The sequence below is a fragment of the Phodopus roborovskii genome, unplaced genomic scaffold, assembly GCF_943737965.1.
Source record: "Phodopus roborovskii unplaced genomic scaffold, PHOROB, whole genome shotgun sequence".
In the NCBI taxonomy this organism is placed as follows: domain Eukaryota; kingdom Metazoa; phylum Chordata; class Mammalia; order Rodentia; family Cricetidae; genus Phodopus; species Phodopus roborovskii.
This window is the reverse complement of record NW_026126636.1, coordinates 10,180,945-10,208,030: the sequence shown is the minus strand read 5'-3', so window position 1 is coordinate 10,208,030 and position 27,086 is coordinate 10,180,945. Positions and strand designations below refer to the sequence as shown.

The following is a 27,086-nucleotide window of genomic DNA, read 5'->3' as shown; positions in this document are numbered from 1 at the left end:
CTTGTTTCCGCCTCCGCCTCCAAGGTACCGTGCTGCATATTGGGAGCTGTAGTCCGTGGCCGACCGTACTCCAATTCCCAGCGGGCTTCGGGGCGAAAACCCGGAAGGGGAGGCTGGAGAGGAGCGAGTGGGGGAAACCCGTGTAGTGGAGCGAGCTGCAGCGCGGCGAGATGGTGAGAGCACCAAGCTGGGTCCTGCGGGTGTTCGAGAGTATGGGCGGGGGGTTCGGGACCTGGGTTCGAGAGGAAACAAAACTGAAGCTAAAGAAAGGGTTGGGCGTGGGGAGGTCGCTGTGGGTGGGGATCGAGAGGAATGGGAGCCCGAGGGAGTAGAAGAATGGGGGCTAGGGAGGGAGGGAGGGGTCTTGGGGCTGGAGAGAGTCGAGTTTTGGGACTGACTTGACTGTTAAGGGGATTCGGAGCTGGGGTAGTGAGGCTCCCAGTTGGAGCCTGGCTGGACATCAAGGCAACAGACCCCGAAGTAGGTAATTTCGAGAGATGTTAGTTAGCCTGGTGTGCATGGAGAGAGAGAGGCTTGGGGCTAGAAGAGTTGTTCAGGGAGAGGCTAACCGCGGGTTCTCTCGACTGCGAGGTGGGGCGGCAAGGCAAGTTGAGGTGGGAGGTAGAAGTCAATGAGGGTGTAGGTTAGCTTCTAGGACCAGGAGGCGTTGTGAGGTGCATGAGTTTAGGAACGTGGCTGTCTATATCTTGCCTTAATCTAACCAGAAACTCCTGATAAACAGGACAGTCACGGAACTCTGGAGGGGTCCGTAGAGACCTCCTTTAGCATCCTTCCAGCCCCGGTGGAATCTAGACGAATAGTGGTTTGTGTGGGCAGTCCAGCTTTCAGATTCCTCATTCTGCCCCTCCTTGTGACCTAAGCAAGTCACTCTCTCTGTAAGCCTCTGTGCCCTTATCTGTATGATGAGAACAAGCAGGTCACTATGAAGATAGCTAAAGGGAGGCTCCGTAAGATCGACACTTTTGGTAGGAAAGTTAAGTCGCAGCCTCAGAGCTTGTCGGTGGGAAGCTCCGGTCCCAGGAATGGATTAGAGTCGCTTGCTAATAGAGTTCCTACTTTTCAGCCTCAGACATTTTCTCAAAAACCTGACAGTCCCCACCCCTTACTTTTCAAAATGCCATTTTCAAAAATGCCTGATCTTGGTTGTTTTAGCTGTGTGTATGGACTTACTGGTTCAGGTAGGTAGTAGGTGTAGGAGCTCCATTTTATACAGCATAAATGGTATATCTAGAATTGCCGTCCAGGTCAGAATCTGCTTTCCTTGCTTTAATCCAGTCCCCTCCCCTTGTAAGATATGGTGAGTGAAGACACCAGCCGGAGCAGCTGTCAGACAGAATTTAATTCTTTCCAGTGACCTGAGGCAAGTCTTTGGACTCTACAGCTCTTAAATGAGATCCACGAGTTAGGTAGGCTGGAGGGTTTAGGGAGATAACGTTTGGGAAGTACTTAGAGTAAGTGCACAGTACACGTGTGTTGTCTTGAGACTCACTGTATAGCTCAGGCGGGCCTCTGTTGATCTCCCTACCCCAGCCTCCAGAGTGCTGAGATTACCACCCCAACCTACATACTATTTGTTGTTGTTTTGAGGATCTTGTGTATTCCATGCTGGCCTCAAACTCTGTGTAGCTGAGGATGGCCTTGGAGTCTGTCTGATCCTCCTGCCTCCGTATCCTGATTTTCTGGGATCATAGGTGTGCATTGGTGGTTTCTGCTGTACTGGGAATCGAACCCAGGACTTTGTACACGCTACATCAGCAGCCCATGATTTTGTTTTTAAAACCAATGGGAATCATCAGATGAAGAAGGGGGAGAGGAGCCAGTGAGGGAGCACTGGGCATGCGGCCCCATCATCCCTGATCTAGCCCCGCCTTTCCTGCCTATTCTTGGGTGCCTAAGTCTAAGCAAGACTCCCAGAGAGGTGCTCAGAATCGGGATCTGTCTCCACCTAAATATTAATTCACTTGCCAGTCTGGCCCAATTCCCAAGTCTTCCGTGAGTAAGAAATACTGCTGACAACCGAGTTTGTTTTGATTTTTGTTTTTTTGTTGGTGTGCGTGTGCGCGAGTGCGTGTGTGCGTGTCCGTGTCCGCTCAGGCCCTCTAACATTTTGGTCAGGGCAGAGAGGGGGCTTCCTTAAGGAGTTTAGCAACTTTGTAATTTGCTTTGAAACAATTTGGAATTTTTTTATTTTGAAATCTTTGTTGTTTTGTTTATTTATGTGTATGGTATACCGGGACAGTTGTACTTGGATGGTTGCCCAGGAGCTGGAGTTACTGGTGCTTGTGGGCTACCTCGTGTGGGTGCCGGGAACCAAACCTTCAACCTCAGGAAGAGAAGCAAGCACTGCTCAGCAGTGGTAGGCAGCCTGGCCTCTGCCCTCTGTTTGCATAATTGCCAGGGCTCTGTTTTTGGGACTGGGGGCGTTGTGTTCAGGTTTGAGGTTCCAGTTCCTCTAACCCTGCCGGTCTCACCCTGCACTGCTCACTGCCTTGCCTTTGTCTTATTGTTGTGACCTACAGGGATGTGTGTCCTCTCCTACCCCGTGCCTGAGAACGTACAGCATTGTCAAGACAGGGTTTCTCTGTGTAGCCCTGGCTGTCCAGGAACTCACTCTGTAGACCAGGCTGGCCTCGAACTTAGAGATCCGCCTGCCTCTGCCTCCCAGTGCTGGGACTAAAGGCGTGTGCCGCCACCACCTGGTCTCCACTCTTTCTTAAATTACCTGAACATCTGTTGGTTTAGGGTAAAGTCGAACACCTCTCACTGGCCCCTGTCCCTGTCCCTGAGTGTTCCGGCTGGGTGAGCTGACACTTTCCCCCATGGGACAGGGTCTCACACGTAGCACAGGCTGGCCACTACTGTGCTGGGATTACAGGCCTGTGCTGCCACACGTGGTTGTTGCTTTCTTTCTTTCTTCTTCTGAGACAGGGTCTCATGTAGTCCAGTCGCTGTGTAGCTGAAGCTAGCTAATGTTGATTCTCCTGCGTCTGCCTCCCAAGTGCTAGGATCACAGGCTCCAGGTACTATGCTCTCGGCTTTAAAAAAAAAAATCTTAAATTTTATTTCAGCCTGTGCTTGTTTGAGGCTTAGTCATAGCGTGTGTGTGTGTGTGTGTGTGTGTGTGTGTGTGTGTGTGTGTGTGTGCTCGCGCGCGCGTGTCTGTGCCAGCAAGCCTGTCTCTGTACGCACAGCAGTAAGGTTACAAATATGTGTCACATGTCCTACTTTTTATGTGGCGGTGGGAATGAAGCCGAGGTCCTCATACTTGCCTGGCAAGAACTTTATGCTTAAGCGTTGGCCTGCATGTATGTATGTCTATTCCTGCTTAAGCGTTGGCCTGCATGTATGCATGTCTATTCCTGCTTAAGCGTTGGCCTGCATGTATGTATGTCTATTCCTGCTTAAGCGTTGGCCTGCATGTATGTATGTCTATTCCTGCTTAAGCGTTGGCCTGCATGTATGTATGTCTATTCCTGCTTAAGTGTTGGCCTGCATGTATGTATGTCTATTCCTGCTTAAGCGTTGGCCTGCATGTATGTATGTCTATTCCTGCTTAAGCGTTGGCCTGCATGTATGTATGTCTATTCCTGCTTAAGCGTTGGCCTGCATGTATGTATGTCTATTCCTGCTTAAGTGTTGGCCTGCATGTATGTATGTCTATTCCTGCTTAAGCGTTGGCCTGCATGTATGCATGCCTATTCCTGCTTAAGCGTTGGCCTGCATGTATGCATGTCTATTCCTGCTTAAGCGTTGGCCTGCATGTATGTATGTCTATTCCTGCTTAAGCGTTGGCCTGCATGTATGCATGTCTATTCCTGCTTAAGCGTTGGCCTGCATGTATGCATGTCTATTCCTGCTTAAGCGTTGGCCTGCATGTATGTATGTCTATTCCTGCTTAAGCGTTGGCCTGCATGTATGCATGTCTATTCCTGCTTAAGCGTTGGCCTGCATGTATGTATGTCTATTCCTGCTTAAGCGTTGGCCTGCATGTATGTGTGTCTATTCCTGCTTAAGCGTTGGCCTGCATGTATGTATGTCTATTCCTGCTTAAGCGTTGGCCTGCATGTATGTATGTCTATTCCACGTCCATGTAGTGAGGGCCAGAAGTAACTGCAGTAACTGGAGACACAGATGGTTCTGAGACACTTTGTGGGTGCTGGGAATTGAAACTGGGTCCTTTGCATGAGCAGCCAGTGAGTGCTCTTAACCTCTAAGCCAGCTCTCCAGCCCCGACCCTTTCCTGATTTTTAAAATTATTTATGTGCATTGGTGTGTATGTCTCTGTGAGGGTGTCAGATCTTGGAGCTATAGCTGCCATGTCGATGCTGGGAATTGAACCTGGGTCCCCTGGAAGAGCAGCCAGTGCCCTTAACCACAGAGCCATCTCTCCAACCCCATCTCCCTGATTTTGTAAGACAGGGTTTTAACTCTGTAGTCCTGATCGGCCTTGAGCTCTCCAGGATCTTCTTGCCTCTCCTTCCAGAATGCTGTTTTCAGGCATTTAACGTCACATCTACCTCTGAAATGATTGTCGTCACTGTTGTATTCCATTGTGACTGCATATTACTAGCTGGGGTGGCAAAGCTATCTCACTCCTGAAAGCACGGCTTTTCTAAAGTGTTTGCCTTCATACAGAAAAGGATATGGCCTCCTCATATCTTCATAACTGCTTGATTTGAGATCATAAACTCACTTTCCATCCAACCCAGCCCCTGACCTGTGTGTTTGTTTGTTTCTACCTGGAAACTGCCGTTGTGTTTATTTTCCTTTTATCCAATTAGTATGTCAGCCCCTTGAGGACAAGGATTTCTGCCTCCTGTTCCTTGTGTGTCTCCAGTGCCTGGAACCACACCTGTCACAGTGGTTGTTTTGAGAAGGATCTCACTGAGTAGCCTAGCTGGCCTGGATTCACTGTATAGATCAGGCTAGCTTGAAAGCCGCAGAGATCTTCCTACCTCCATCTGGCCCAAAGTGCCAGGACCAAAGGATGCACCACCATGTCTGGCTACAATATAGATTTTTCTTTCTTTTTTTTTTTTTTTTTTTTTGTCATTGTTGTTGTTTGATTTGTTGGTTGGAGACAGGGTTTCTCTGTGTAACAACAGCTCTGGCTGTCCTGAAACTCACTCAGTAGACCAGGCTGGCCTCAAACTCACAGGGATCTGCCTGCCTCTGCCTCCCGAGTGCTAGGATTGAAGGTGTGCCCCACCACGCCCAGCCTTATTTTTTAATTTGTATAGATGTTTTGCCTGTGTATGTCTGCACAGTATGTGTGCAGTACCCTCAGAGGCCAGAAGAGGGCACTGGATCCTCTGGATCTGGAGTTGCAGGCAGTTGTGAAGTACCAAGCTGGTGCTGGGAACTAAACGTGGGTTCTCTGTAAAAGCAGCCAGTGCTCTTAACCACTGAGCCACCTCTCCGGCCCCTACAAGATAGGTCTTCATAAACATCTGTTAAATGAATAAGCAAGGTTCGGGACCCATCAGTAAGGGGCGTGTCTCCTGGTTTGGTTTCTGTGAGTGATTCCCAAGGATCAGTTTCATTTCAGAACATGAACTAAAGAGGACTGCTCTGAGATGATGACATACACCTGTGATCCCATCGACGAGGAGGCTGAGGCAGGGGAATTGCTGGGAGTTCCAACACAGTCTGAATTTATAGTGACTTTCCAGGCCAGCTTGAGTTCCAGAGGGAGACTCTGTCTCAGAAACAATAACAAATATTTTATGTGTCTGATGATTTTGCCTGCATATATATGTGTGTGCACTGTGTATGTGCCTGGTGCCTGCAGAGACCAGACAGGGCACTAGACCCTCCAGAACTGGATGGAAGGGCAGGTGTGAGCCACCTATGTGGGTGCTTGGGAAATGAGCCTGGATCCTCTTCAAGAGCAGCCAGTGCTCTTAACTGCTGAGCCATCTCTCCAGGACCATGGTTTACTTACTTATTTCTGTTCTGGGGATGGAATTCAGGACACCTCTGCCTACCGGATAAACACTCTAGTACTGAGCTGCACCACAGTCCCTCATTAGTGGATTCTAAGTAAGTGCTGTAGTGCCGGGCTACACCCTCACCGTTTTAGGAGGCAGGTCTCCCCAGGCTTTGAACTTGTGAACCTCCTTCCCTCAGCTTCCCAAGGAGCTGGAATTACAGATGTGGTGATCAGGCTGGCTTTGAAGTTGTTCCTAATAATCCTCAGGGCAGAGCTAGCTAAAGCTTTGGACATCCAGGGCCCTGAGAGCAGACAGAGAGCAGGCTAGGTGGCTCCCTGTGTCCCATTTCTCCGCCTCAAGGCTATCAAACGAGCTGGTTAGCGCTCCATCCTCAGTCTTAACATTGTAGGGTGAACTTGAGGATAGTATGGCAGTTGAACCTCAGAGGGAGAAAGGAGAGCTGACCTGCCAGGCCAAAAGCTGGGGGTGCAGAGCCTGGATAAGCTAGCTTGGTAGACCCTGAGGCGTCCAGTGAGCTACTCACAGATGCAGGGTAGCTGCAAGGAGATACCCTAGCCTTCTTGAAGAAATGCACAGGCTGATCATTGCCATTGAGCAGTGGCGGGTGCGGGTGTTAGAAGTGGGTGGTGGTGGGAAGGGGTCAAGGACGGCCCGGGAGGGCCCCAAGAGGGTGGATGGAGCTCTCCTGGGCAGCTGGTCCGAGTAGCCAGCTACTCAGATGTCTCTAGTAGTAGAAACATAAAAGGTGGCCAGCAATGAGGTCGTCCACTTCAAGAAGGCAGCAATAGGGAAAGAAGAGTCATGCGGGCCAGCTGAGCCAGCTGTGGTAGTGCACATCTGTCATTCCGGTCTCGAGACTGAGGCAGGAGCATCCTCAGAGATGAGCTTGCTGTATAGTGAGACACAGGGAAATGCCAGCCTTAAGCTTTCGTTTTAATAAGGAGAGGCAGACCGCACACTTTATAAGCAAAGTGGATGGTGATCGGCAGTAAGGAGAAACCCAATGAGAGTTGAGAGTTCATGTTCTGTTTGAGTAGTAGCTGTGAGCTTGGATCAAAGGCCTGCCTCCCCAGGGCAGTTTGTGAGCCAGTCCTGAAGGAGGTAAAGGGTGAGCCCTGAGGGTAGGTGAGGAACAGTATTTCAGACATGGAACAGTCTGAGTGTGATGGCCTGGAGGACAGTGACACAGTCTGTGTCCAGTAGGTGTGAGCAATCTGGACAGCATTGCCTCAGAGCTCAGTGTGAGAGCAGAGGCTGCTGCCTGGACCTCCTCTACCTAAGCTCCCTTCCTAGCCTCTGACAAGTCACCAAAGTAGCGTGAACAGGCTGGCCTGGGGAGGTGGCTCAACATTAACAACACTGGCTGCTCTTGCAAAGGGCCTGGGGAGGTGGCTCAACATTAACAACACTGGCTGCTCTTGCAAAGGGCCTGAGTTTGGTTCCCAGCGCCCATGGCAGGTGGCTCATTACCACCTGAAACTCCAGCTTCCGGGGGTCTGACACCCTCTTTGACCTCCTTGGGCTCCCTTACCCATACACATACCCATATACAGACACCTTAAAGTAGAAGGTCTTAGGCCCATTTTAGAAAGGAAGAACGGACACACTGTGTTGAGATGGCTTAGTTGGTAAAGTGCCTGCTTATAAGCATGAGGACCTGGGTTTAGGTCCCCAGCACCCACCTAAGCTGCCAGGCACAGCTATGTGCATCCCCAGACATTTGGATTAGATTCTCATTTGCCACCTAATCTAGCTACTACTGAGCTTAGGTTTTGGTGAGAGATCCTGCCTCAAAAAGCATGTACAGCCTGTGGTGGTCTTGGTGGCGGTGGTGGCGTTGCATGCCTTTAATCCCAGCAGTCCAGAGGCAGTAGAAGGAGAATCTGAGTTCAAAGCCAGCCTGGTCTACAAAGTGAGTTCCAAGACAGCCAGGCCTGTTACACAGAGAAACCCCGTGGATGGAACTTTCTGTCCCGCCTAATCCCATTGCCAGTTAGTCCCAAATAAACACACAGAGGTTTATATTAATTATAAACTGTTTGTCCAATGGCTCGGGCTTCTTATTGGCTAGCTCTCTCTAAATTAATAACCCATTTCTATGAGCATACAGATGGACAGCCCCCATCAAAACCCTGGTTTAGAGTTGGGGGGAAAAACTCTGTGCTGGTGATAAAGACACCTGGTGTTAATCTGTCTACTGCACACTCATTTGCATTTCCAAGCACACTTACACACTCCCACACAAACACATTCATATGCCATACATAGACCCCAAATAAAGACATAAAAATGAGACACACCACTTGTGGAGGATGTTTGGGCTCCTAGTGCTTAAGAGGCTGAGCCGGGAAAAATCAAAGAGTTTGAGGCCAGGCCAGACTACATAGTGAGATCCTAGAGAGAGAAGATATAGGAATTAAATGAGCTAATTTCAGGTGTTGTACTGCAAACCCCATAATGTAGTTATGTTGCCTGGGGGGGCGGGGAGTCCCGTGAGCTATTTCTGGTGAGCTCTATGCGCCCAGGGGCAGCCAGCAACAGGACCTCTGTGCATGTCAAGGGCAAGGTTTTCCAGACTACTCTGCATATCAGGGTGTGGGAATGTGCATTCTCTAATTATTGGGGGCATTTAATGAGGGTGTAGAGTGTGGCTCTACTATCAGCTTCACTTTCTTGGGCAATCTCCTGTGACAGGTGTGTTTGTGGTTCCCATTAAAATTGTGGATTAAAGGGTTGGAGAAATGGTTTAGAGATTACTAGCACTTGCTGCTCTACCAGAGGACCTGAGTTCCCAGCACCACATCAGGTGGCTCGGAGGTGCCAGTAACCCCAGCGCCCTCATCTGGACTCCGGGCGCGCGCGCGCGCGCGCGTGCGCGCGCACACACACACACACACACACACACACACACACACACACACACACACACACACACACACTGTAGTAATAAAAACAAATCCTTAAAACTGTAGATTGGTGACGCTCTCGGCTCTTGAGGAAAAGCCAAAATGCCCTTACCCACTGAACCATCTCTCCAGCCACCTGCACTGTAGTGAAAGCCACCTTTGAACTTAAAAGTCATTATTGAGTGCCTTCCTTTTGTTTTCCTGTAGTGAGTTAGAGCGAGCCTCGTGGAAAAGACTGGGACAGTTCCCCGTGGCCAGCTACCTTAGCCTTGAATGCCAAGTCCAGTGACCCGTGCGGGACCAGGACAGGGTTAGCATTTTCAAGGTCTGATGTAGCCCAGGCTAGCTAGCCTTGAACCCCTGATCCTCGTAGCTCTGTGTCCTAAATGCTAGCTTCACCCCACCGAGACAGGGTTTCTCTGTGTAGCTCTGTAGACCAGGCTGGCCTCAAACTCTGAGATCCGCCTGCCTCCGCCTCCCGAGTGCTGGGGTTAAAGGTGTGCGCCGCCGCCGGGATCCTCCACCTGTTTAATACATGTTTGTGAGTTGCATACGTGACGTGGCAGCAGCCGGTCCTCCGGAACTGGACTTAGATCGAAGCAGGCGGTTGTGAGCTGCCTTGCGGGTGGCCGGAACCGAACCTGGGTCCTATGCTCTTAACGGCGGGGCCGCCCCTCCAGCCCCTGATTGCCTGCTTGGGGGTTTCTGGAAAGGTCGCTGTTGTCGTTGCCGTTGTTTCGTACGACTTTACTTTTATTTTACGACAGCCTGACACTCAGTAGCCCGGGTCGGCCGAAAACTTCGTCCCTCGGCCTCCCGGACTACTGGGACTTCAGGCTGGCCGGGCTGCGTGCGCCCCACCGGGAAGCCGCCTCTCACGGCCACCGCAGCCGGTAAGCAGAGCCGGGGCCTCCGCGCGCCGCCCCGCCCGCCCGCCCGCGGCTCTCCGCCCGCCCCGGCCCCGGGCTCGGCTCCGAGGGGACGTCGGGCAGTGCCCCTCCCTGAGAGCGGCGGCCCGTGTCCGGCCGTCCGGCCGTCCGGCAGCCCTGGACCTCGGGAATTTGCCCCCGCTCCCTAGCGTCGGGCTGTCTCCGCCCCCCGCCGTCACCCCACGCCCACTCCTGTTTTCCTAGCCGGGCCGCGTCGCCAGGGCCTTCCTTATATGGGCACGGCTCCGAACCGCGGCCGCTCATTGGCTGGGGCCGGCACGCGCGCGTCTGTCAACAAAGGGGCGGGGCGGGGCGCGCGGCGCGCCAGCCCGCGCAAGGGGGCGGGCCCGCGGGGCTCCAGTGCGCATGCTCGTGGGCCGCCGTTCTCCTTCCCGCCTGGGGGAGGCGCTGCGGGTGAGCGCGCTGCCGTGGAGGGGGAGAGGGGGCGTGTCCGGGTGGGTGGGGGCGGGGGTCACCTGCGAGGGTCTGAAGATCTCTCCCGGGAGGAGGGGGAGGAGGCGGGCCCGGCTGGGGGGGTCCGGGGCCGCGTTTGCGTCTGAGCCAGGATTGAGGCTTGGGGAAGTTGCGGGGGTGGAGGGGACGGGTACTTCGGGGCTCCCAGGAGCTCGGGCTGTTTTGTGAGCTTCAGAGGTGTCCTTTGTGCTGCGGGGTGTCGGGGGCGCACTGGCTAAGAGTGTTCCGGCGCCGGGACGCCTGGGCTCAGTACCTCCCACCGGAGTGGCCAGGGACAGGACGGCGCTTTGCTTTCTGCGGCGCATCCCGCTTCCCAGGCGGGGCCCCGCAGGCCAGCGCGTCCGAGCACCGCCTGCTGCAGCGCGCTGTGCGGGACGCGAGTCTGCCGCTGCTCTGCCCCTCCAGGTTTCCTTAGGGACTACTGACACTTGTTTGGTTAGGGCTTCCTTTCAAGATTCGCGAGCTCCTGGGGAATGAATGGAGGGGTAGAATCGGTGTCTGGAACGAGCAGAGGATGTCAGGAGACCCACCGAGTCACCTGTGAAATTCGGGTATTGCTGTGTATCCTCAGATGGATGAAGTTATTTGTGATTTGGCTTCTATGTGCCTGCCGGAGGGCGTAATGATCTGTTGTTTTCTTTTTGAAGTTTTATGTGTACGTTTTTTGCCTGCGTGTGTGTCTGTGCACCACGTACGTTGTCTGCCGCTGGCAAAGACCACCAGATGCGTCCTCTGGAATTGGAGTTACAGAGAGCCACTCTGTGGGTGCTGAGAACCACACTTGGGTCCTCTGTAAGAGCAGCAAGTGCTTTTAACCACTGAGCCATCTCTCCAGCTCCCATTCTTATTTATTTATGAGACAGGGTCTCTAGGTAACCCTGGCTGGCTAGGACTAGATCCACAGACTCGAATGACTTTGAACTCACAGAGATCCACCTGCAGATTCTACTTCCCTAGGGCTAGGATTAAAGGCCTGCTGCACCACTTTGATTTTTTTTTTTTTTTTTTTTTTTAAGACAGGGTCTTTCTTTGAATATAGCCCAGGCAAACCTAAACTTGTTACCATCCTGCCTCATGCCCCAGCCTCCCAAGTGCTGGAATTACAGGCATGTGCCACCAGGCTTGACAGGGTCTTGGGGGGAGGGGGTTGGAACTTCTTAAAAAGGATTTATTTTTTGATTATGCATACAGTATTCTGCCTGTATGGCAGAAGGCACCAGATCTCATTATAGATGGCTGTGAGCCACCATGTGATTGTTGGGAATTGAACTCAGGACCTCTGGAAATACTCTTAACCTTTGGGCCATCTCTCCAGCCTGAGGGGGGGGGGGGATGTTGGAATTTTAAAGCAGAATTTGAAAATGTCTGGATACTTGAGGGTAGGACATGAAGATTCTGGAGATGAGGGTGGGGTAGGGTAATGATTCTTAAAACTGGGGTTCTTTTGCTGGTGACCGTATTTGGAGGCTGAGTTTTGAGTGACATCTTCCGGACCATAAAGTAATACTGTGTCAGATTTGCCTGGATTTAGAGCAGACAGTCTACAGCACCAGCTAACTTTTTCTTTTTTGGGGGTGTGGGATTGGGTTGTTTTTGAGGGGTGGGTTTTTTGTTTGTTTGGTTGGTTGGTTGGGGTATTTTGTTTGTTTTTTAAGATAGGATTTCTCTGTGTAGTCCTGGCTGTCCTGGAACTCTCTGTGTAGACCAGGCTGGCCTTGAACTCACAGAGATCCACCTACCTATGCCTCCCAAATTCTAGAATAAAAGGCATGCACCACCACTGCCCAGCAAGCTAACTTTTTATAAAGGACCAGGTAATGAATGATTTCGGGCCATGCAGTCATTGACGCAGCTCTGGTCTTTTGGGGTGAAAGCAGCCATAATTTGTTTCCATAAAATGTAACAAAGACAGGCAGAGGGCTGGGTTCTTAATTCTCGGCATGTAGTTTATTTAGCTCGCTGATCCATTAGCATGTTCAGGGTTTATTCTGTGAAGGGTTTTGTTTTCTTTTGCTTACTTGTTTGTCTCTTTTTAGACGAGGACTGGCTGTGTAGCCCAGGCTGACCTGGAACTCTCCATCTTTTTGCCTCGGCCTCCTCAGATCTGGGATTATAGGCACTCATCAGCATGCCCTGTTGGAGGGTTATTTTCATTCTGAGATGTCTGGGAGGAGATGAGCCAAAGATGGAGACCAGGCATCTGCTACTTGCTGGTAAGTAGAAAGTGGAACAGTGTCTCCAGGAAAGTGGAACAGTGTCTCCAGAGGGCTGGAGAGATGGCTCAGAGGTTAAGAGCACTGGCTGCTCTTCCAGAGGATCCAGGTTCAATACCCGGCAACCACATAGTGGCTCACAACCATCTATGAGATCTCATCTATGATGAGATCTGGTGCCCTCTTCTGGCATGCAGGGATACATGCGGGCAGAACACAGCACACATAGTAAAAAGTGCTCTCAACAGGTGCTCAGCCGGGGTTAAAAAATGGGAATAATCTCAAAATCTGAGTATAGTGCCTCACCTTTATAACCCCAGATTGAAGCAAGTGGATTAGATTGCTGTGAGTTCGAGACTAGCCTGGGCTACAACGAGCCCAAAACAAGTGAAGAGTGGTCTGTCTGGGTCTGGCTTCCGATACTCCCCGCCTGCCTAATCACCTTACTGTGCTCCAGTAGTGGTGGACAAGGGAATGTCTGCCTTTTCAGCAGCTGGCCACGAGGAGTACAAGGGCAGGGAGGAGGGGCGCGGTCCAGCCGGTGCTTTCACTGAAGGTCAGAGGTCAGCCAGGCCTGGTGTGGTGGCCCTCACCTTTGATCCCACACTCGAGAGGCAGAGGCAGGCGGATCTCCGAGTTCCAGTCTGCTTTACAGAGAGGCTGCCATTGCACCACCCCGAAACCCTGGCTAGGTAAAGTCAGGCACGGCTCTGTGTCACAGTACCACAGAGCCACAGTCCTAGCCCTTTACTGGGGGATTCTAGGCAGTAGCTCTCAGCAGTGAGCCACACCCCAGCCCAAGAAGAGAGCTTGGGTGTGTGTGTGTGTGTGTGTGTGTGTGTGTGTGTTTTAGAGATGGGTCTCAGGGTGCCCAGAGTGGCCTTGGACTCCTGGTTGGGAACAGGCTTGTACCACCTCAGTGTGGGGGACAATTTCATCTGTCCCTTGTGCAGAAGTTAAGACTGGGTGGTCAGGGGAAGAAGGGCGGTTGCCAGTACTCTGTTGTTGGTTGGTTTTATACTCTGTACTCTTTGTGGGGCCCACCACCCAGCTCCCACGTAAATACACAGAGTAAATACTTAGAGTATCCATCTGCCTTTCTCTATTTCTGTATGCCTTTCTTTACTTCTTGCTCTTGGCTGCTGTGTAGCTGGGTGGCTGCCCCTGGAGTCCTCTCCTGCTCCTGCTCCTGCTCCCTGATCTTTTCTTTCCCAAATCCCTCCCATTTACGCCCTCTGCCTGCCAGCCCCAGTTGTCTTCCTCCTGCCTTGCTGTTGGCCGCTCAGCTCCCACTAGACCGACTGGGGCAGTATTCCACAACAGTGTTTCAACCTTCTGTCTGCAGGTGGCATGCGGGGCTCCCTGCTACCGTCCTGGTCCTGAGATGCAGTGACTGCCCGCTGTTTGCCATCCCCCGGCATGGACAGGGGCAGCCTCCTGCCCTACCAGCTCTGGTGCCCCCGGCCCTTCGGCACATATTCCCAGAACCAGCCCCGCCCGCCTTCCGCAGCCCTCAAGCTGCCAGCCTGTACTGACACAGGCGGTGCGCCCGAGCCGGACCGCGGACGTGCACACTCGGAGAACACACCGCCTGCCCTGGCTGCGGAAGCCCCCGCCTCCCAGCATGCCCCACTCCTCTCGTCAGCAACTGCTGGCGACGAGGGTCGAGTCCTGCTGGACACGTGGTATGTAATCAAGCCTGGAAACACAAAGGAGAAGGTGGCCTTCTTTGTGGCCCACCAGTGTGGGGGAGGTAGCCGGGCTAACTCTATGAAGGTCAAAGGGCACTGGGGCAGTGGTAGCTCCAAAGCCAAGAGGAGGCGTCGCTGCCTTGAGCTCACCAAGGCTCCTCCAGACCCAGGGGGCAGAGGAGGGGCCCCTGCCACTGAGGGGCCCCCCACGACATCCGGGGATGACGTAGACCTGCTCTCTGTAGCAGAAATGGTGGCCCTGGTGGAACAGAGAGCTGCCCTGGCCCTGCAGAGTTACCCACGCCCCACTGCCCAGGCTCCCGTGGTCTTTGTGTCAGCTGAGCAGGGGGCACCGGCCAAGGGGTTAGGGACAGAGAGGCGGTCTGGTGGCGGTGACTGCAGCCGAGTCGCTGAGGCAGTGGCCCACTTTGAGGCCCAGCGGGACAGTCCTCCAACCAAGGGTCTCCGCAAGGAGGAGCGGCCAGGTCCTGGGCCAGGCGAGGTGCGCATCGCCTTCCGAATCTCTAATGGCCGAGAGCCCCGTTCACCAGACGGCAATTTACCTACTTGGAGCGGAAGCCGGCCTGGTAGTCCCGGGCCTGGGGCTCGAGCCAAAGACAAAATCACCTGTGACTTGTACCAGCTTATCAGCCCGTCCAGGGATGCCCTTCCCAGCAACATGGAGTTCCTACTGGCCAGAGCGGACGAGGCCAGTGAGGGCGACACAGCAGCCGTGGCCAGGCCTGAGGACACTCCCCCGGCACCGCCTCCACCCCCTGCCCGGGACTGCGGAGCATCAGGGTTCCATGTGGATGTGGTGGTGACGGGTGTAGTGGACGAGTGCATCTTCTTTGGCAAAGATGGCACCAAGAACGTGAAGGAAGAGACTGTCTGTCTGACAGTGAGCCCGGAGGAGCCGCCCCCACCGGGCCAGCTCTTCTTCCTCCCGTCCCGGGGTCCAGAGGGGCCTCCTGAGCCACCGCCGGCTGACACGCCAAGCGCAGTGCCAGGCCCAGACGACTCTGAGGCCACCACGGACACCTCCCTGTGCCGCCTGTACCGGCACGTGTCACACGACTTCCTGGAGATTCGCTTCAAGATCCAGCGTCTTCTGGAGCCCCGGCAGTACATGCTGCTGCTGCCTGAGCATGTGCTGGTCAAGATCTTCAGCTTCCTGCCCACCCGAGCGCTGGCGGCCCTCAAGTGCACCTGCCACCACTTCAAGGGCATCATCGAAGCCTTCGGGGTGCGCGCCACGGACTCTCGCTGGAACCGGGACCCGCTCTATCGGGATGACCCCTGTAAGCAGTGCCGCAAAAGGTATGAGAAGGGCGATGTGTCACTGTGCCGCTGGCACCCCAAGCCCTACCACCATGACCTGCCTTACGGACGTTCCTACTGGATGTGCTGCCGGAGAGCCGATCGCGAGACACCAGGCTGTCGCCTGGGCCTGCACGACAACAACTGGGTGCTGCCGTGCAATGGAGTGGGCGGGGGCCGTGCCGGCCGCGAAGAAGGGAGGTGAAGCCTGGGGGTGAGGGATACCCACCATACCTAACCCCTTCCTGCCCCGCTGGGAGCTGGGAACCAGGACTGAGTCACCAGCCAACCTCCCAGTCCATCCAGCATTGATCTCTGACTAGAACTGGGACCAGGACTGGGGATCAGTGGGGTCAGTACCCTGCTTGACCCTGTTGGTTTTCTACTCTTCAGAGCCAGGGCCGTGGACCCTCAGAGAGGGTTGTGGTTTGTTTGTTTGTTTGCTTGTTTGTTTGTTTTTTGTTTTATCAGCATCTCAATTGCGCCTCCATCCAGCCCCAACCCCATCCATCCCTGAGTCTCTGCCCCAGGGACCCACCAGCAGGGAGCAGACGGCAGCTAATTTTGGTACCACCTGAGGCTTTCCTCAAGCTGGCCCTACCCCACTCTGTGCCTCCCTCCACCAGTTCTGTCTTTGGAGCTGTGTTCACAAAAGGGTTGCAGTCCCTGAGGTTGACACCTCTAGGCCACTAGCTCGCAATGCAACTCAAGTCGGCACTTTTTGGAGGCAGCCCACCGTTTCTAGATGTTTTCCTCATTAAATAAAAAAAAAAAAAAAAAAAGCAAGCAAGAAAGAAAAAAAAAACATTTCTTCTGAACTACCAGTCTCTTCCTTTTCTGGCGGCCCCAGGGAAGGTGGGTGAGATCCCTCAAGTGTGAAGACCCCTCTTTAAGCTCTTGTCACTGAATCCCCAGTAAAGCTGTGAAGCCCCTTGCCTCTGAGAGCGAGGACAGTGAGTCTGAATTTCTAGGTGATCTTTCCTTTCACATGGGCTACTCATGGGGGCATTGGGGTTTCTGTACCCTTTCCCCCAAGCCACAGGTTTCTTTAGAATCTTTTGGTTAACCGGGACCTTGATTTTTAGGCAGTTTGATCCAAACTTTTAAATTTTTTAATTTATTTTTTAATGTTTTTTTCAAGGCAGAGTTTCTCTCTGTAGTCCTGGCTATACTGGAACTCACGCTGTAGACCAGGCTGGCCTCAAACTCAGAGATCCCTCCTGCCTCTCTGCCTTTCAAGTGCTGGGATTAAAGGCATGCGCTACCACCAGCCAACAGTCCAAAGGTGTATGCCTGGCAGGGTGGCTTGGGAGAGGAGAAGGGGTCCCCAGCTAAGTCTCTTCGTCTGAAAGGGTTTAGGCTCTTACCGTCTCTCACTATTTCTTTAAAATCTCAAAATAATAGTGGCTTAGACAAGATCATTTTCCTTTTTCAAGAGTCCAGCATGGGGTGAGTATGGGACCATCCGGTCACCATTCGATGGTGTCCACGGTGCCCAGCAGTGTTCCTCGCTGTCGTGCTGTGGTCTGTGACCGCAGGAATCCCTGCTGTCCCTGTGGCGCAGGAGGGGAGTCCCCTTCATGGTGGAGGAACTACACAAGCTCTGACTACATCTCGTCTGTCAGAACTCCACAACCCTCGTTTTTATATAGTTACCCTGGGGATGGGGCCCAAGTTAAAAACCTAAGGTTCTTTCGTTCTCAGTATTTTGTACATGTGTGTAGTTGTTATGAAATATTTGTTGAATGATGCAAAGATACGTTGCATTTGTGTAACTCTGTGAAGCTGTGTCGTCGTGCCCGCCTAAAACACTGGATTGCTCTAATAAAGACCCGAATGGCCAGTTGGCTGGGCAGGGGAGGGATGGGTGGGGCTGCCAGGCAGAGAGGGTAAATGGGAGAAAAAGGAGAGTGAGCAAGGATCAAGAAGAAGGGAAGAGGACACCAGGGGCCAGCCAGACAAACAGCCACAGAGGGAGGGAGGGACACAGAGAAAGGTAAAAGCTCAGAGGCAAAACATAAGGGAAATGGGTTAATTAAGAAAAACTAAGAAAAACTGGCTCACACCTTTAATCCCGGCACTCGGGAGGAGGCAGGTGGAGGCAGGCCAGCCTGGTCTACAGAGCTACACAGAGAAACCCTGTCTTGAAAACAAACAAGAAAAGAAAAGCTGGCTGGAAATAAGCCAAGGTAAGGCCGGGCATTCATAAGTAAGAGTAAGTCTCTCTATTTATTTGGGAGTTCTTTATTAGACCAGCAGCTTCACAGACTTAAACTAATGCAACAAATATTGCACAGCAAGAACAAATGTAACCCATCTCAAACTACTGTTCCACCTCAGGTAGGAGAGGTGCACTTGGCACAGCACCCACAGGCAGGTCTCTCCTTCCACGGTAGTGCCAGGGGTCTAGCTGAGTTCATCAGGCAGACTAATCCACTGGAGCCTTTTCACAGTGAATGTCATCTTACATAACCTGATGAGTGCGTGCGTGCTAAGGATGGAGCCCAGGACCATGCATGCTCTGCCACTGGGCCACACCCCAGCCCCTCACTGCGGGGGTTCTAAGAGGTAGGTGCTAAGCTACATTCTCAGCCATTTTAACACAGGGTCTCACGAAATTGCCAATCCAGCTTTGAGTTCACTCTATCCTCGGCAGGCCTTAAATGAGGTGAGCTGGGATTCACGGAATTAATGAACCTGTGTCATACCTGGATCTTGTTTTCTAACCTGAGTTATGGTTCAGGTTCCCATGAAATCTGCAGTTCAGGAAAACCAGTGGATGGCACACCCTCATTAACACTCCATCTGACTAAGACAAAGGGTGGCCTCGCACGTGCTCAGCAAGTGCTAGTGACTGAGTTGCCCCTTCAACCCGGTTCCCACCACCTATGGTCTTACTCAGCGAAGTTCGCTGAGAACTCTGCATTCACCAAAGTGGCCTTGATAAGGAACACCAAATGCAGTTGATGAAACATTGCCACAAATGTTTATTCCTTTTTTGTTTGTTTTTTGGTTTTTCGAGACAGGGTTTCTCTTGAAGATCAGGCTGGCCTTGATCCGCCCGCCTCTGCCTCCTGAGGTCTGGGATTTAAGGTGAATGCCACGACACCGGATCTTACTATTCTTGTCCCTGCCCCTGCCACTGGTCCTGGTTCCGTGGGTTTGGGGTGGATTTGGAAGCCTGTTTATTTACATGGACTTGAGAAACAACCCCTGGCTGGCTACAGCGAGGTAGCAATCTGTTATCCCAGCACTTGGGACTGGGTAGGAGGGTTGTGAGGTTGTTGCCAACCAGGACTGCACAGTTCCAGGGGAGTCAGGGCCGTGCCGTTAGACCTTGTCGTAAAAAGAGAAATAGTGCCAGGTGAGGTGACTGTGCCTTGATGGCAAGCTTGCTCTACCAAAGGAAATGGTAGTCCAGGGTTGACTGGGTCCGGGGTGGGGTGTGTGTGTGTGTGTGTGGTCCCCAAGTATCTGAGGCCGCTGCGTTTAAGTGCTTCCTCATAAGGGGTTCTACTGTGAGACACTTCGAGAACCACTTCATTCTCCCTAACCCTGCAAGATCTCGCCTTCTGAGGGAGGAAACTAATGTCATTTCCCAGTGGGAGCTGTGGCCTTTGCTAAGGGGATTGTGAAGCCACCTGACTGGGCTTCATCTCTGTCCTGAGTCCTGAAGCCCTTGCCCATGTGGGACTCAGAACTGTGACCATGGGGTAGCAAATGCACTGACATAAAATATCAGCCACAGAGATTCATTTGGTTGGTGGTGCTGGTCCAGTTACCAGCCCATGCCATATCATTTGATCCCTGGGAACTTCCAGACTAGTCCATTTTCTTCAGGACAGAAGCCAAAACTGTTCCTTTGACTTGTGGCCTCCATCTTGAAAGACAGTGGCTGGAGATGCTTGTAGCATACGTACATCTGAGGTGAGCCTGGCCACTCCACACTGGCCCAATGTGTCCCTCTCATGTCCCCAGCTGGGTGTAAGGTCCTTCCAAAGGATCTGCAGGCTAGAGTCCCAGGTACTCGGCCAGGAACACAGCCAGGATGCGGCTCAGGTTGTGCACAGTGGGTGGGTGGAGGTTGGCCTCAGTATCAGCAGGTGTGTGCCACACGGCAGGAAAGGGTGTGGCGATGAGGTGGAGCACGGGGACCCCTGGAGCAGAAAGGACATTTGGCCACCAGCTGCAACCCACAGCTCTACAGCACACATTTCAACCCGCAGACAGGGAAGTTAGTCCTAGTCCTTTATAACCTCTCATCCCACGACCCTGAGCGTGCTAAGCAAGTGCTCCACTCCCAAGTTATCTTCCCCAAGCCCCGAAGAATGATTTTAAATATGAGAGAAAAGTAATTAGAGCCAGCCAGTGCACACCTTTAATCCCAGCACTCGGGAGGCACAGGCAGGTGGATCTCTGTGAGTTCCAGGCCAGCCTGGTCTACTGAGTGAATTCCAGGACAGTCAGAGCTACACAGCGAGACCCCTGTCTGTCTTTTTTTGTTTGGTTTTCTGTTGTTGTTGCTTTAAGTGTTTATTTGTATTTCATGTACATTGGAGATTTGCTTGCATGTATGTCTGTGTGATGGTGTTGGCTGGGATTAAAGAACCTGTGCTCTCTTAACTCCTGGATCCCATTGGAATCCTGCTCTTCGAATGCTTCCCTGTGTAACCACAGAGAGGTGGCCTCTGACACCCAGTTCCTTGCCTGCCTGGAGGAGTCAAAGAAAAGTACAATAGTGCTTGCCTGGCATGCAAGAGGCTCGTTTTTGGCTTGCTGTGCACTGGGCTCAGCTACGCGTCTGACTGTGCCGTGTATTTGCACATATGATGCCCTCCATTCTCCCCATTTTACAGATGAAGATTAATCAAGACTGAGCACTTGCCAGCAGCCCCTAGCCCTGAGGAGGCTTCCTTATACCCCTGGTCCCAGAAAGTACCTCTTCGGAGGAAGGGGATGTGATCATCTTCCACAGTGCTGGGGGGCTCCCCGGGTTGGAAGTACATCACTTCCTGTGGGTGAGCCTGCAGTAGGTTCAGACGGTGAAGGCGCTTTTCTAAAGAGGCAGGATTGGAAAGCGGGATTAGTCAGCAGACAGGGTTATCACCCCAAAACCAACATATACATGTGTGCATCCCACACATGCAGCGCCTGCGGAGGCCAGAGAGGGCGACAGACCCCCTAGAGCTAGAGTTACAGTCGGGAGCTGCGGTGCGTGCCTGCGTGCGTGCGTGCGTGCGTGCTGGGACTCAAACCCAGGTCCTCGGGAAGGGTACCCAGTACTGTGCTGTTAGCTGGTGAGCCATCTCTCCAGCACCATGCTTCTTTTTATATTCCTATTGCTAGTGTCATTTAATCTCCTTGTCTGGGAGAGAGATGCCTGTTTCTTGTTTGCGTGTGCCTGGGAGGGGTGTGCATGTGGAGGGGGTGTGCAGGAGTCAGTTTTCTCCATCTTTTTTTTTATTGTTGTTGTTTGTCTGTTTGCCTTGTTTTTTCGAGACAGGGTTTCTCTGTATTGCTTTGCAGTCTGTCCTGGAACTCGCTCTATAGACCAGGCTGGTCTTGAACTCACAGAGATCCGCCTCCCTCTGCCTCCCCAGTGCTGGGATTAAAGGTATGCACCACCAATGCCCACCTTCTCCCTCCACCTTTACATGGGTTCTGGAAACTAACTCTGGCTGCCAGGCTTTTGAGGCATGCACCCTTACCCACCGAGCTAGTTTCTTAATTTAACTCTTCATTTATTTTGACAATTTGAGAGATGGACTGTCATGTACCTGCGGTCTAGCCTCAAACTCTGTGTGCTAAGGATGACCCTTGATCCTCCTGCCCTACATCTACCTCCCCAGTACTGAAATGACAGGCATGCAGCGCCACCGTAGGCTGTTATTTATTTTCAGATAAGGTCTTGCTTCATCGCCCAGACTTGCCTAGAATTCAGTCCTCTTGCCTCAGCCTCCCAAGTGCTGGGATACAGGTGAACACCACCAGGCAGCTCATTCTAGCATGGGACTCACTATGTAGCCCAGCATAGCTTTGAACTTGCAATCTCCTCGCCTCAGCTTCCTGAATGTTGAGATTTCAGGCATGCACCACCATGATGACAACTACTCCCCGGTTACCATTACCACCATGCTTACTTTACATAAGGAACAGAGGCTTAGCTGGGCACGCCTTTAATCCCAGAATTTGGGAGGCAGAGGCAGGCGGATCTCTGAGTTCGAGGCCAGCCTGGTCTATAGAGCTAGTTCCAGGACAGCCAGGGCTACACAGAGAAAGAAGTCCAGTCTTGAAAAACCACAAAAATAAAAAGAAATAGAGGCTTAGAGAGATGAAGTGTCTTGCCCAGGCACACCCAGTGGTGGGCCAGTGTCACACAGAGTCCTGCTGTCACAGCCACTACACTCCACCGTCACAGGATTGTTTCTTGCCTAGTTTTGAGCCCAGAGACGGGGAAGGAAGGCTAGATGAGCACACAGAGGTCAGTTGCTGGTCCTACCCTTGGCCTTGGCCTGCCCTCCTTACCGATGCTCCTCAGCCGTTGGAACCAGCGGGCTGTGCGGGGGAAGTGACTGAAGAACATTGGGCTGGGCGCTCCCAGAAGGTCAAGAAGGACAAAGAGCTCCTGGGGGAAGGAGGCCAGGGCTGGAGTCTGCTGAGTCTGTTCTACTGACTGCACCCTCCTTCCCCTCCCAGCCCCCTGCTCCAGAGCCCAGAGGAATGGATCTTACAATAGCCTGGATCCTAGTGGGGCCGGGGCTGTGCGGTGTAGACTCCATGATCTGAGCTAAGTGCCGGGCGCCATACAGGGAGTCCCTCGGTCCCCACGCCTTCAGCGCCTCCTCCCCATCCAAGAAGAGCAGCTGCAGGGTCACCGGTGCTGCCTGTGGAAACAGGCCACCAAATCAGTGCCAACCCTCGGCATCGGCCCACCCCCATGCCCTCCCTTCCTATTTGCACAGCTGGGATGGGGCAGACCAAGTGGCCTCCTTCATGCAATGTGGTAACAGAAGTCACAGGCTGAACCAGATGGGTTCAGATACGGGAAATTTGTTCCGTTTTGAGGTAAACTCTAGCATAGCCCAAGCTGGCCCAGAACTTCCAGCCTCATGATTCCCTCCGTGGGATTACAGGTGTGTAGCATAATGCCCATCTTTACCCCCCTCCCCCCCCATTTGCTAGACAGACATGCACTGTATCCCTGAGCCACAACCCCAGCCCTCTCTTTTGGGGCAGGGTTTCACCAAATTGCCCAGGCTATCCTTGAGCTCACTCTGCAGCCCTGGCTGGCTTTGAACTTCTACTCCTCAAGCCTCCATGTCTGGAGGAGCTGGGATTACAGGCCTGTGCCACTAGGGTTGGCTCCATTTCTTCATCTGTGAATGGGGTTAATCGTCCCATTCACAGGATCACATTTGAGCCCAAGTGTGTAAGAACTGAATTAGTCAGCTCTTGTTATTAGTTAAGCCCAGTTGGGCAAGACAGAAAGACAGACAGACCCACCCAAAAGAGAATAACGGTGCAGTGAAGGTCTAGTTTCTGATGGCACGGGAGTCTGGCTGCAGGATGATCTGGCCTGCAGGCCCACTGGTCCTATTAGACAGGGGTGTTTGCATTGAAGGTGAGTTGATGAAGGAGAGCTGGCCTGGCAGAGAGGCAACAGTGTTCCCAGGCAAGGGGACAGCCTGGACCAGAGCTGGGGCCAGAGGGGTGTGACAGGCAACCAGGAGAATTAGCAAAATCCACAAATTACAGGCTTTGTTATGTTACAGGGGCACTGGGGAGCCAGAGGAGGGGCTAGAGGGGGGGAGAAACATAATGAAATTTGTGTTCTCAATCAGTCCACAGATTCTACTGAGGCCCCATTTTATTCTGACTCTGGGAGTCATGACAGGAAGCAGAAGAAGCCAGGTCCGTGTGGCCATGGGAAATACTGTGATTGGAGAAAACGAGTCTTCAGTAACATAAAGAACGGACAGTGGCAGGAAGATATTTGGGGGTGATCTGAAAGGTTTCTTGGTGAAATAAAGATTGTTGGAAAGCCACAGGGTGGGGGCTTATCTGAGAAAAACATGATCTGTGTAGGGCAAACAACAAATGTTAATGGGGTGAAGATAGAGCCTGTGGATTGGAGGGGTGCACAGAAAGGGGTGTGGCTAGAGCGGAGTGATGATGGAACTACTAAACTGACAGAGTGCATCTCGTGGTGTCCTCTTGAGCCAAGCTCCCACAGTTCAGCAGATCATGTTCAGTGCCACGGTCTTCTGTGCTCCTCTTACCGTGGCCCATGAAGCAGCACTTAAAGTGTTCCACTACTTTCCAAAGCCCCAAAAGCATGGTCAGGGCTATCGCAGCAATACCCCAGTTCTGGTACCCTCTGGGGGTGGGGGTGGCGATTGGAAAGAAAACGGCCCCCACGGGGAGTGGAGGTGTGGCTTCGTTGGGGTAGGCATGGCCTTTTGGGGAGAGTTGTGGGCGGGCTTTGAGGTCTCCTACGCTCAAGCTACCCTCAGCATGGCACATAGTTCACTTCCTGCTGCCTGCCGATCAAGATGTAGAGCTCTCAGCTCCTTCTCCAGGGCCTGTCTACTCAGATGCCACCATGTCACCCACCGTGATGATAAAAATGGGCTAACCCTAAATGTTTTCCTTTACAAGAGTTGTCATGACCATGGTGTCTCCTCACAGCAATAGAAAAAACCCAGACTAAGACATGCATGCATATACATATACACATACATACATACATATATATATATTATATATATTTGACTGTGATGCCAGCACTCGGGAGATGGAGGCAAAGGATCCGAAATTCAAGTTCATCCCTGAGTTTGGTGCTAGTGTGGCCTCTGTGAGACCTGGCTGGGGAGAAAAAAGCCCCTGTGTTTCAGTGCATAGAGCATTTGTTGGAAAACAAAGATGACAGCGGGGGTTGGAGGTTGCCACCCCACTTCTTGGGAGGGTTATGCAGAAGAATGGCTGGGTTCAAGGCTAGCTTAGGCTACACTCTAGAGAAACCCTATCTCAAAAAAGGAAAGAATGACAGAAGCATGTAAGGATGTGGCCTAGGGGCAGGCAACCCTCCCCAGCTCTCACCTGCTGCTTGACTCTGCTCAGCATCCTGTCAAAGGCCTGGGCCAGTTCCAGAAGCAGGGCACAGGGCACAGCTGAATCCGTGGCCCCCACAAACGGGGGTGACCCAGGAGGGAAGAACTTAGAGTCATAATGGCAGGCCAGGGTGAGGTGACGGGCCGCTCCTGGGTCAAGTGTGGCCACCACGTTCCCGAAGTCCAGTGGCCCCAAGGGTGTTGAGGCTGTGAAAGGGTCCAGTTCCACGTGCCAGCCTGCTGATAGGGACCGCAACGTGGCCTCCAGGAACTAGTGTCAAGAGAGAGGTAGGAGGGTGGACAGGGACTGGGGAGGAGGCGGGGAGAAGGGTCTTGTGACCAGAGCCTGGCAGAGCAGTCTAGGTGACTAGAAGAGTCCCACTTTGGATTAGGCTGTTCCCTTGACACATACTTCTGCTGAGGAACAACTCCGCGCCTGATGTGGGGGAACCACACCTCTCTTTTTTTTTTTTTTTTTCTCCCAGGACAGGGTTTCTCTGTGCAGCTTTGGAGCCTGTCCTGGAACTGGCTTTGTAGACCAGGCTGACCTCAAACTCACAGAGATCCGCTTGCCTCTGCCTGCTGGGATCAAAGATGCGTGCACCGCCACCGCCCAACTACCACACCTCTTGATAGCAACAAAACTTAGGGCTCACTACATAGTTCGGGCTAGCCTCCAACTGTCTGCCCTAGAACCCCAGATCATGCTTCTGTTTCCTGAAAGAATTATAGACCCAGGTCACCACCACCACCCCAGCTGTGGTAATGTTCTCTCTCCTCCAAAATCACATCTACAGTGGCATTCCAGCTCTACTTCCCCCCTCAGTCTGGCTCTCTCTCTCTCCATGGTGCTGAGGGTTGACTCAGGACTTCCTGCATGCTGCTTACACAGCCACGGTTCCACAATGCTGGATGCTAGGCCCGTCTTCTACCATTGAGCACCCCGAACCTCACAGTGGTGAATTCTAAGCGAGTACTCTCCTGTTGAGACATGCTCTGACTTCCTCTTAAAAAGCTCTCGATATATGTGCCAAGCCTGTTCTAGGATCGCTATGAAGTCAACAATGTCAGTGAACGCGTCCCCATTCTGCAGGTGAGGAAGCTGAGTCCCAGAGGGGTTAAGAAAACTAGACCAACTAAGGAAGACCCTAAATACAGTATCTAAATGGCAACAAAGCAATGCTACACCACCCATTATGAAGCCAGCCTTCTTGGATTCCATCTTCACGTAGCTGTGGGATTTGGACAAAATGTAAATACTCCCCTAGGCTTTAAACTCCCCATCTGTACAGCAGGGATCACATTGGTTCCGACCTCACAAAACAATACATTGCAGTGCTTAGTATAAAGTAAGCTTTTGGCGGGGTTGTGTAGTTTGGGACGTGTGCACCACTGTGAGAATCTAGAGTCTGGTTCATACACCTCCCTACCATCAGAGCCCCAGTCTGGCTCCTGGCTGTTCCGGGATCTTAGATGCCTGAACTCCATTTCCTGACAGACTGTGGAAAGGGGTTTAGGGATTGGAAGTAAGACCCTTTACCTTTCTCACTTGGAGATTGCCAGGGCTACCCGGGGGCCGCACAATCATCAGGGGACGCAGGAAAGTCCCCCAGAGACGCTGAGGGTCCAGCTGTCCTACTACCCTCCGCAGCTTGGCTTCTGGAAAGCTTCCAATCAGCGGGGCCTTGGTTGGGAAATGGGGTAGGGAAAAGAAAAATGAAGACACCCCCATACCCACCCTCTCCTGGACGCTGTTGGCCGCTAGGAGCCCTCTTGGTGATGCATCAAAGGCTTGGAGGATATATCCATATATCCTAGATTAGGAGGAAGTCTTCAAAGCAAATCTGGTCCATCCTACTACAATGCTGTCGAAAATCTTCTAAATAGATGATTTGGGGCGTAGAACTCAGATCTACTAATGTTACTATGCTGACCCTTCATCTTCAGAACGGGCTGTTACAAAACAAGCCTGTTTGGGAAGGGGCATATGCTTAAATGATGGAGAGAAAGAGATGACACCGGAGGCAAGGGCCGTACGATACAGCCACGTTAATCTTAGCGTCTACACGAAAGGAAGTAGAGGAATGACGGAGTACCGGGGCCCCAGCCAGGTCTCACCCGCAGATCCCGGCTCCGTGACAGCTCCTGAACCCCGGAGCTCCAGCCGTTCCAGACGATGAAGAAAGCCAAGCCCAGGGCCAGAGCCAACAGCAGTAGAGGCAGGAGCTGCCCTCGCGGCAGCAGGCGGCGCTTGGAAAGTGAGGGCGGCTGCATGAGGCCCCGATCCCCGAGCCGCTGCCGGGGCCGCCCGCGGCTCCCGGGACTCATGGCAGCTTCGCCCGGAGACGAAGCACCGGACTGTGGTTTGAGTTTAGGCCAAGATCCTCCTCTCGTAGATTACAAAAACCAATAAGGAAGGAGAGTGGCTGCAACGTCCCCACCCCCAGGTGATTGCTATTGGCTCTCCT

At 52.6% G+C, this 27,086-nt stretch overlaps 2 protein-coding genes across 2 annotated transcripts; one reads left to right on the top strand and one right to left on the bottom strand.

The window, feature by feature from the left end:
- Nucleotides 1-112: 112 nt before the first annotated feature.
- Nucleotides 113-16,290, top strand: Fbxo46 (F-box protein 46). The gene is made up of 3 exons (XM_051206950.1): nt 113-173; nt 12,321-12,497; nt 13,843-16,290. The coding sequence occupies exon 3, from the start codon at nt 13,917-13,919 to the stop codon at nt 15,711-15,713; it is 1,797 nt and encodes a 598-aa protein (XP_051062907.1). The 5' UTR covers nt 113-173; nt 12,321-12,497; nt 13,843-13,916; the 3' UTR covers nt 15,714-16,290.
- A 3,065-nt stretch (nt 16,291-19,355) lies between these two features.
- Nucleotides 19,356-27,008, bottom strand: Qpctl (glutaminyl-peptide cyclotransferase like). The gene is made up of 7 exons (XM_051206951.1): nt 26,737-27,008; nt 26,159-26,302; nt 24,608-24,889; nt 22,240-22,392; nt 22,034-22,133; nt 20,448-20,564; nt 19,356-19,665 (listed from the first exon to the last, which is right to left on the bottom strand). The coding sequence occupies exons 1-7, from the start codon at nt 26,944-26,946 to the stop codon at nt 19,520-19,522; spliced, it is 1,152 nt and encodes a 383-aa protein (XP_051062908.1). The 5' UTR covers nt 26,947-27,008; the 3' UTR covers nt 19,356-19,519.
- Nucleotides 27,009-27,086: the final 78 nt, after the last annotated feature.

Coding starts and splice junctions, on each gene's coding strand:
- Fbxo46 (XM_051206950.1), top strand. CDS start 13,917: ATGGACAGGGGCAGCCTCCTGCCCTACCAGCTCTGGTGCCCCCGGCCC.
- Qpctl (XM_051206951.1), bottom strand. CDS start 26,946: ATGAGTCCCGGGAGCCGCGGGCGGCCCCGGCAGCGGCTCGGGGATCGG. Junction 22,134..22,239: donor CCACTAGGATCCAGGCTATT/GTAAGATCCATT, acceptor TCCTTCCCCCAG/GAGCTCTTTGTCCTTCTTGA. Junction 19,666..20,447: donor CATCCCCTTCCTCCGAAGAG/GTACTTTCTGGG, acceptor TTTCTGCTCCAG/GGGTCCCCGTGCTCCACCTC.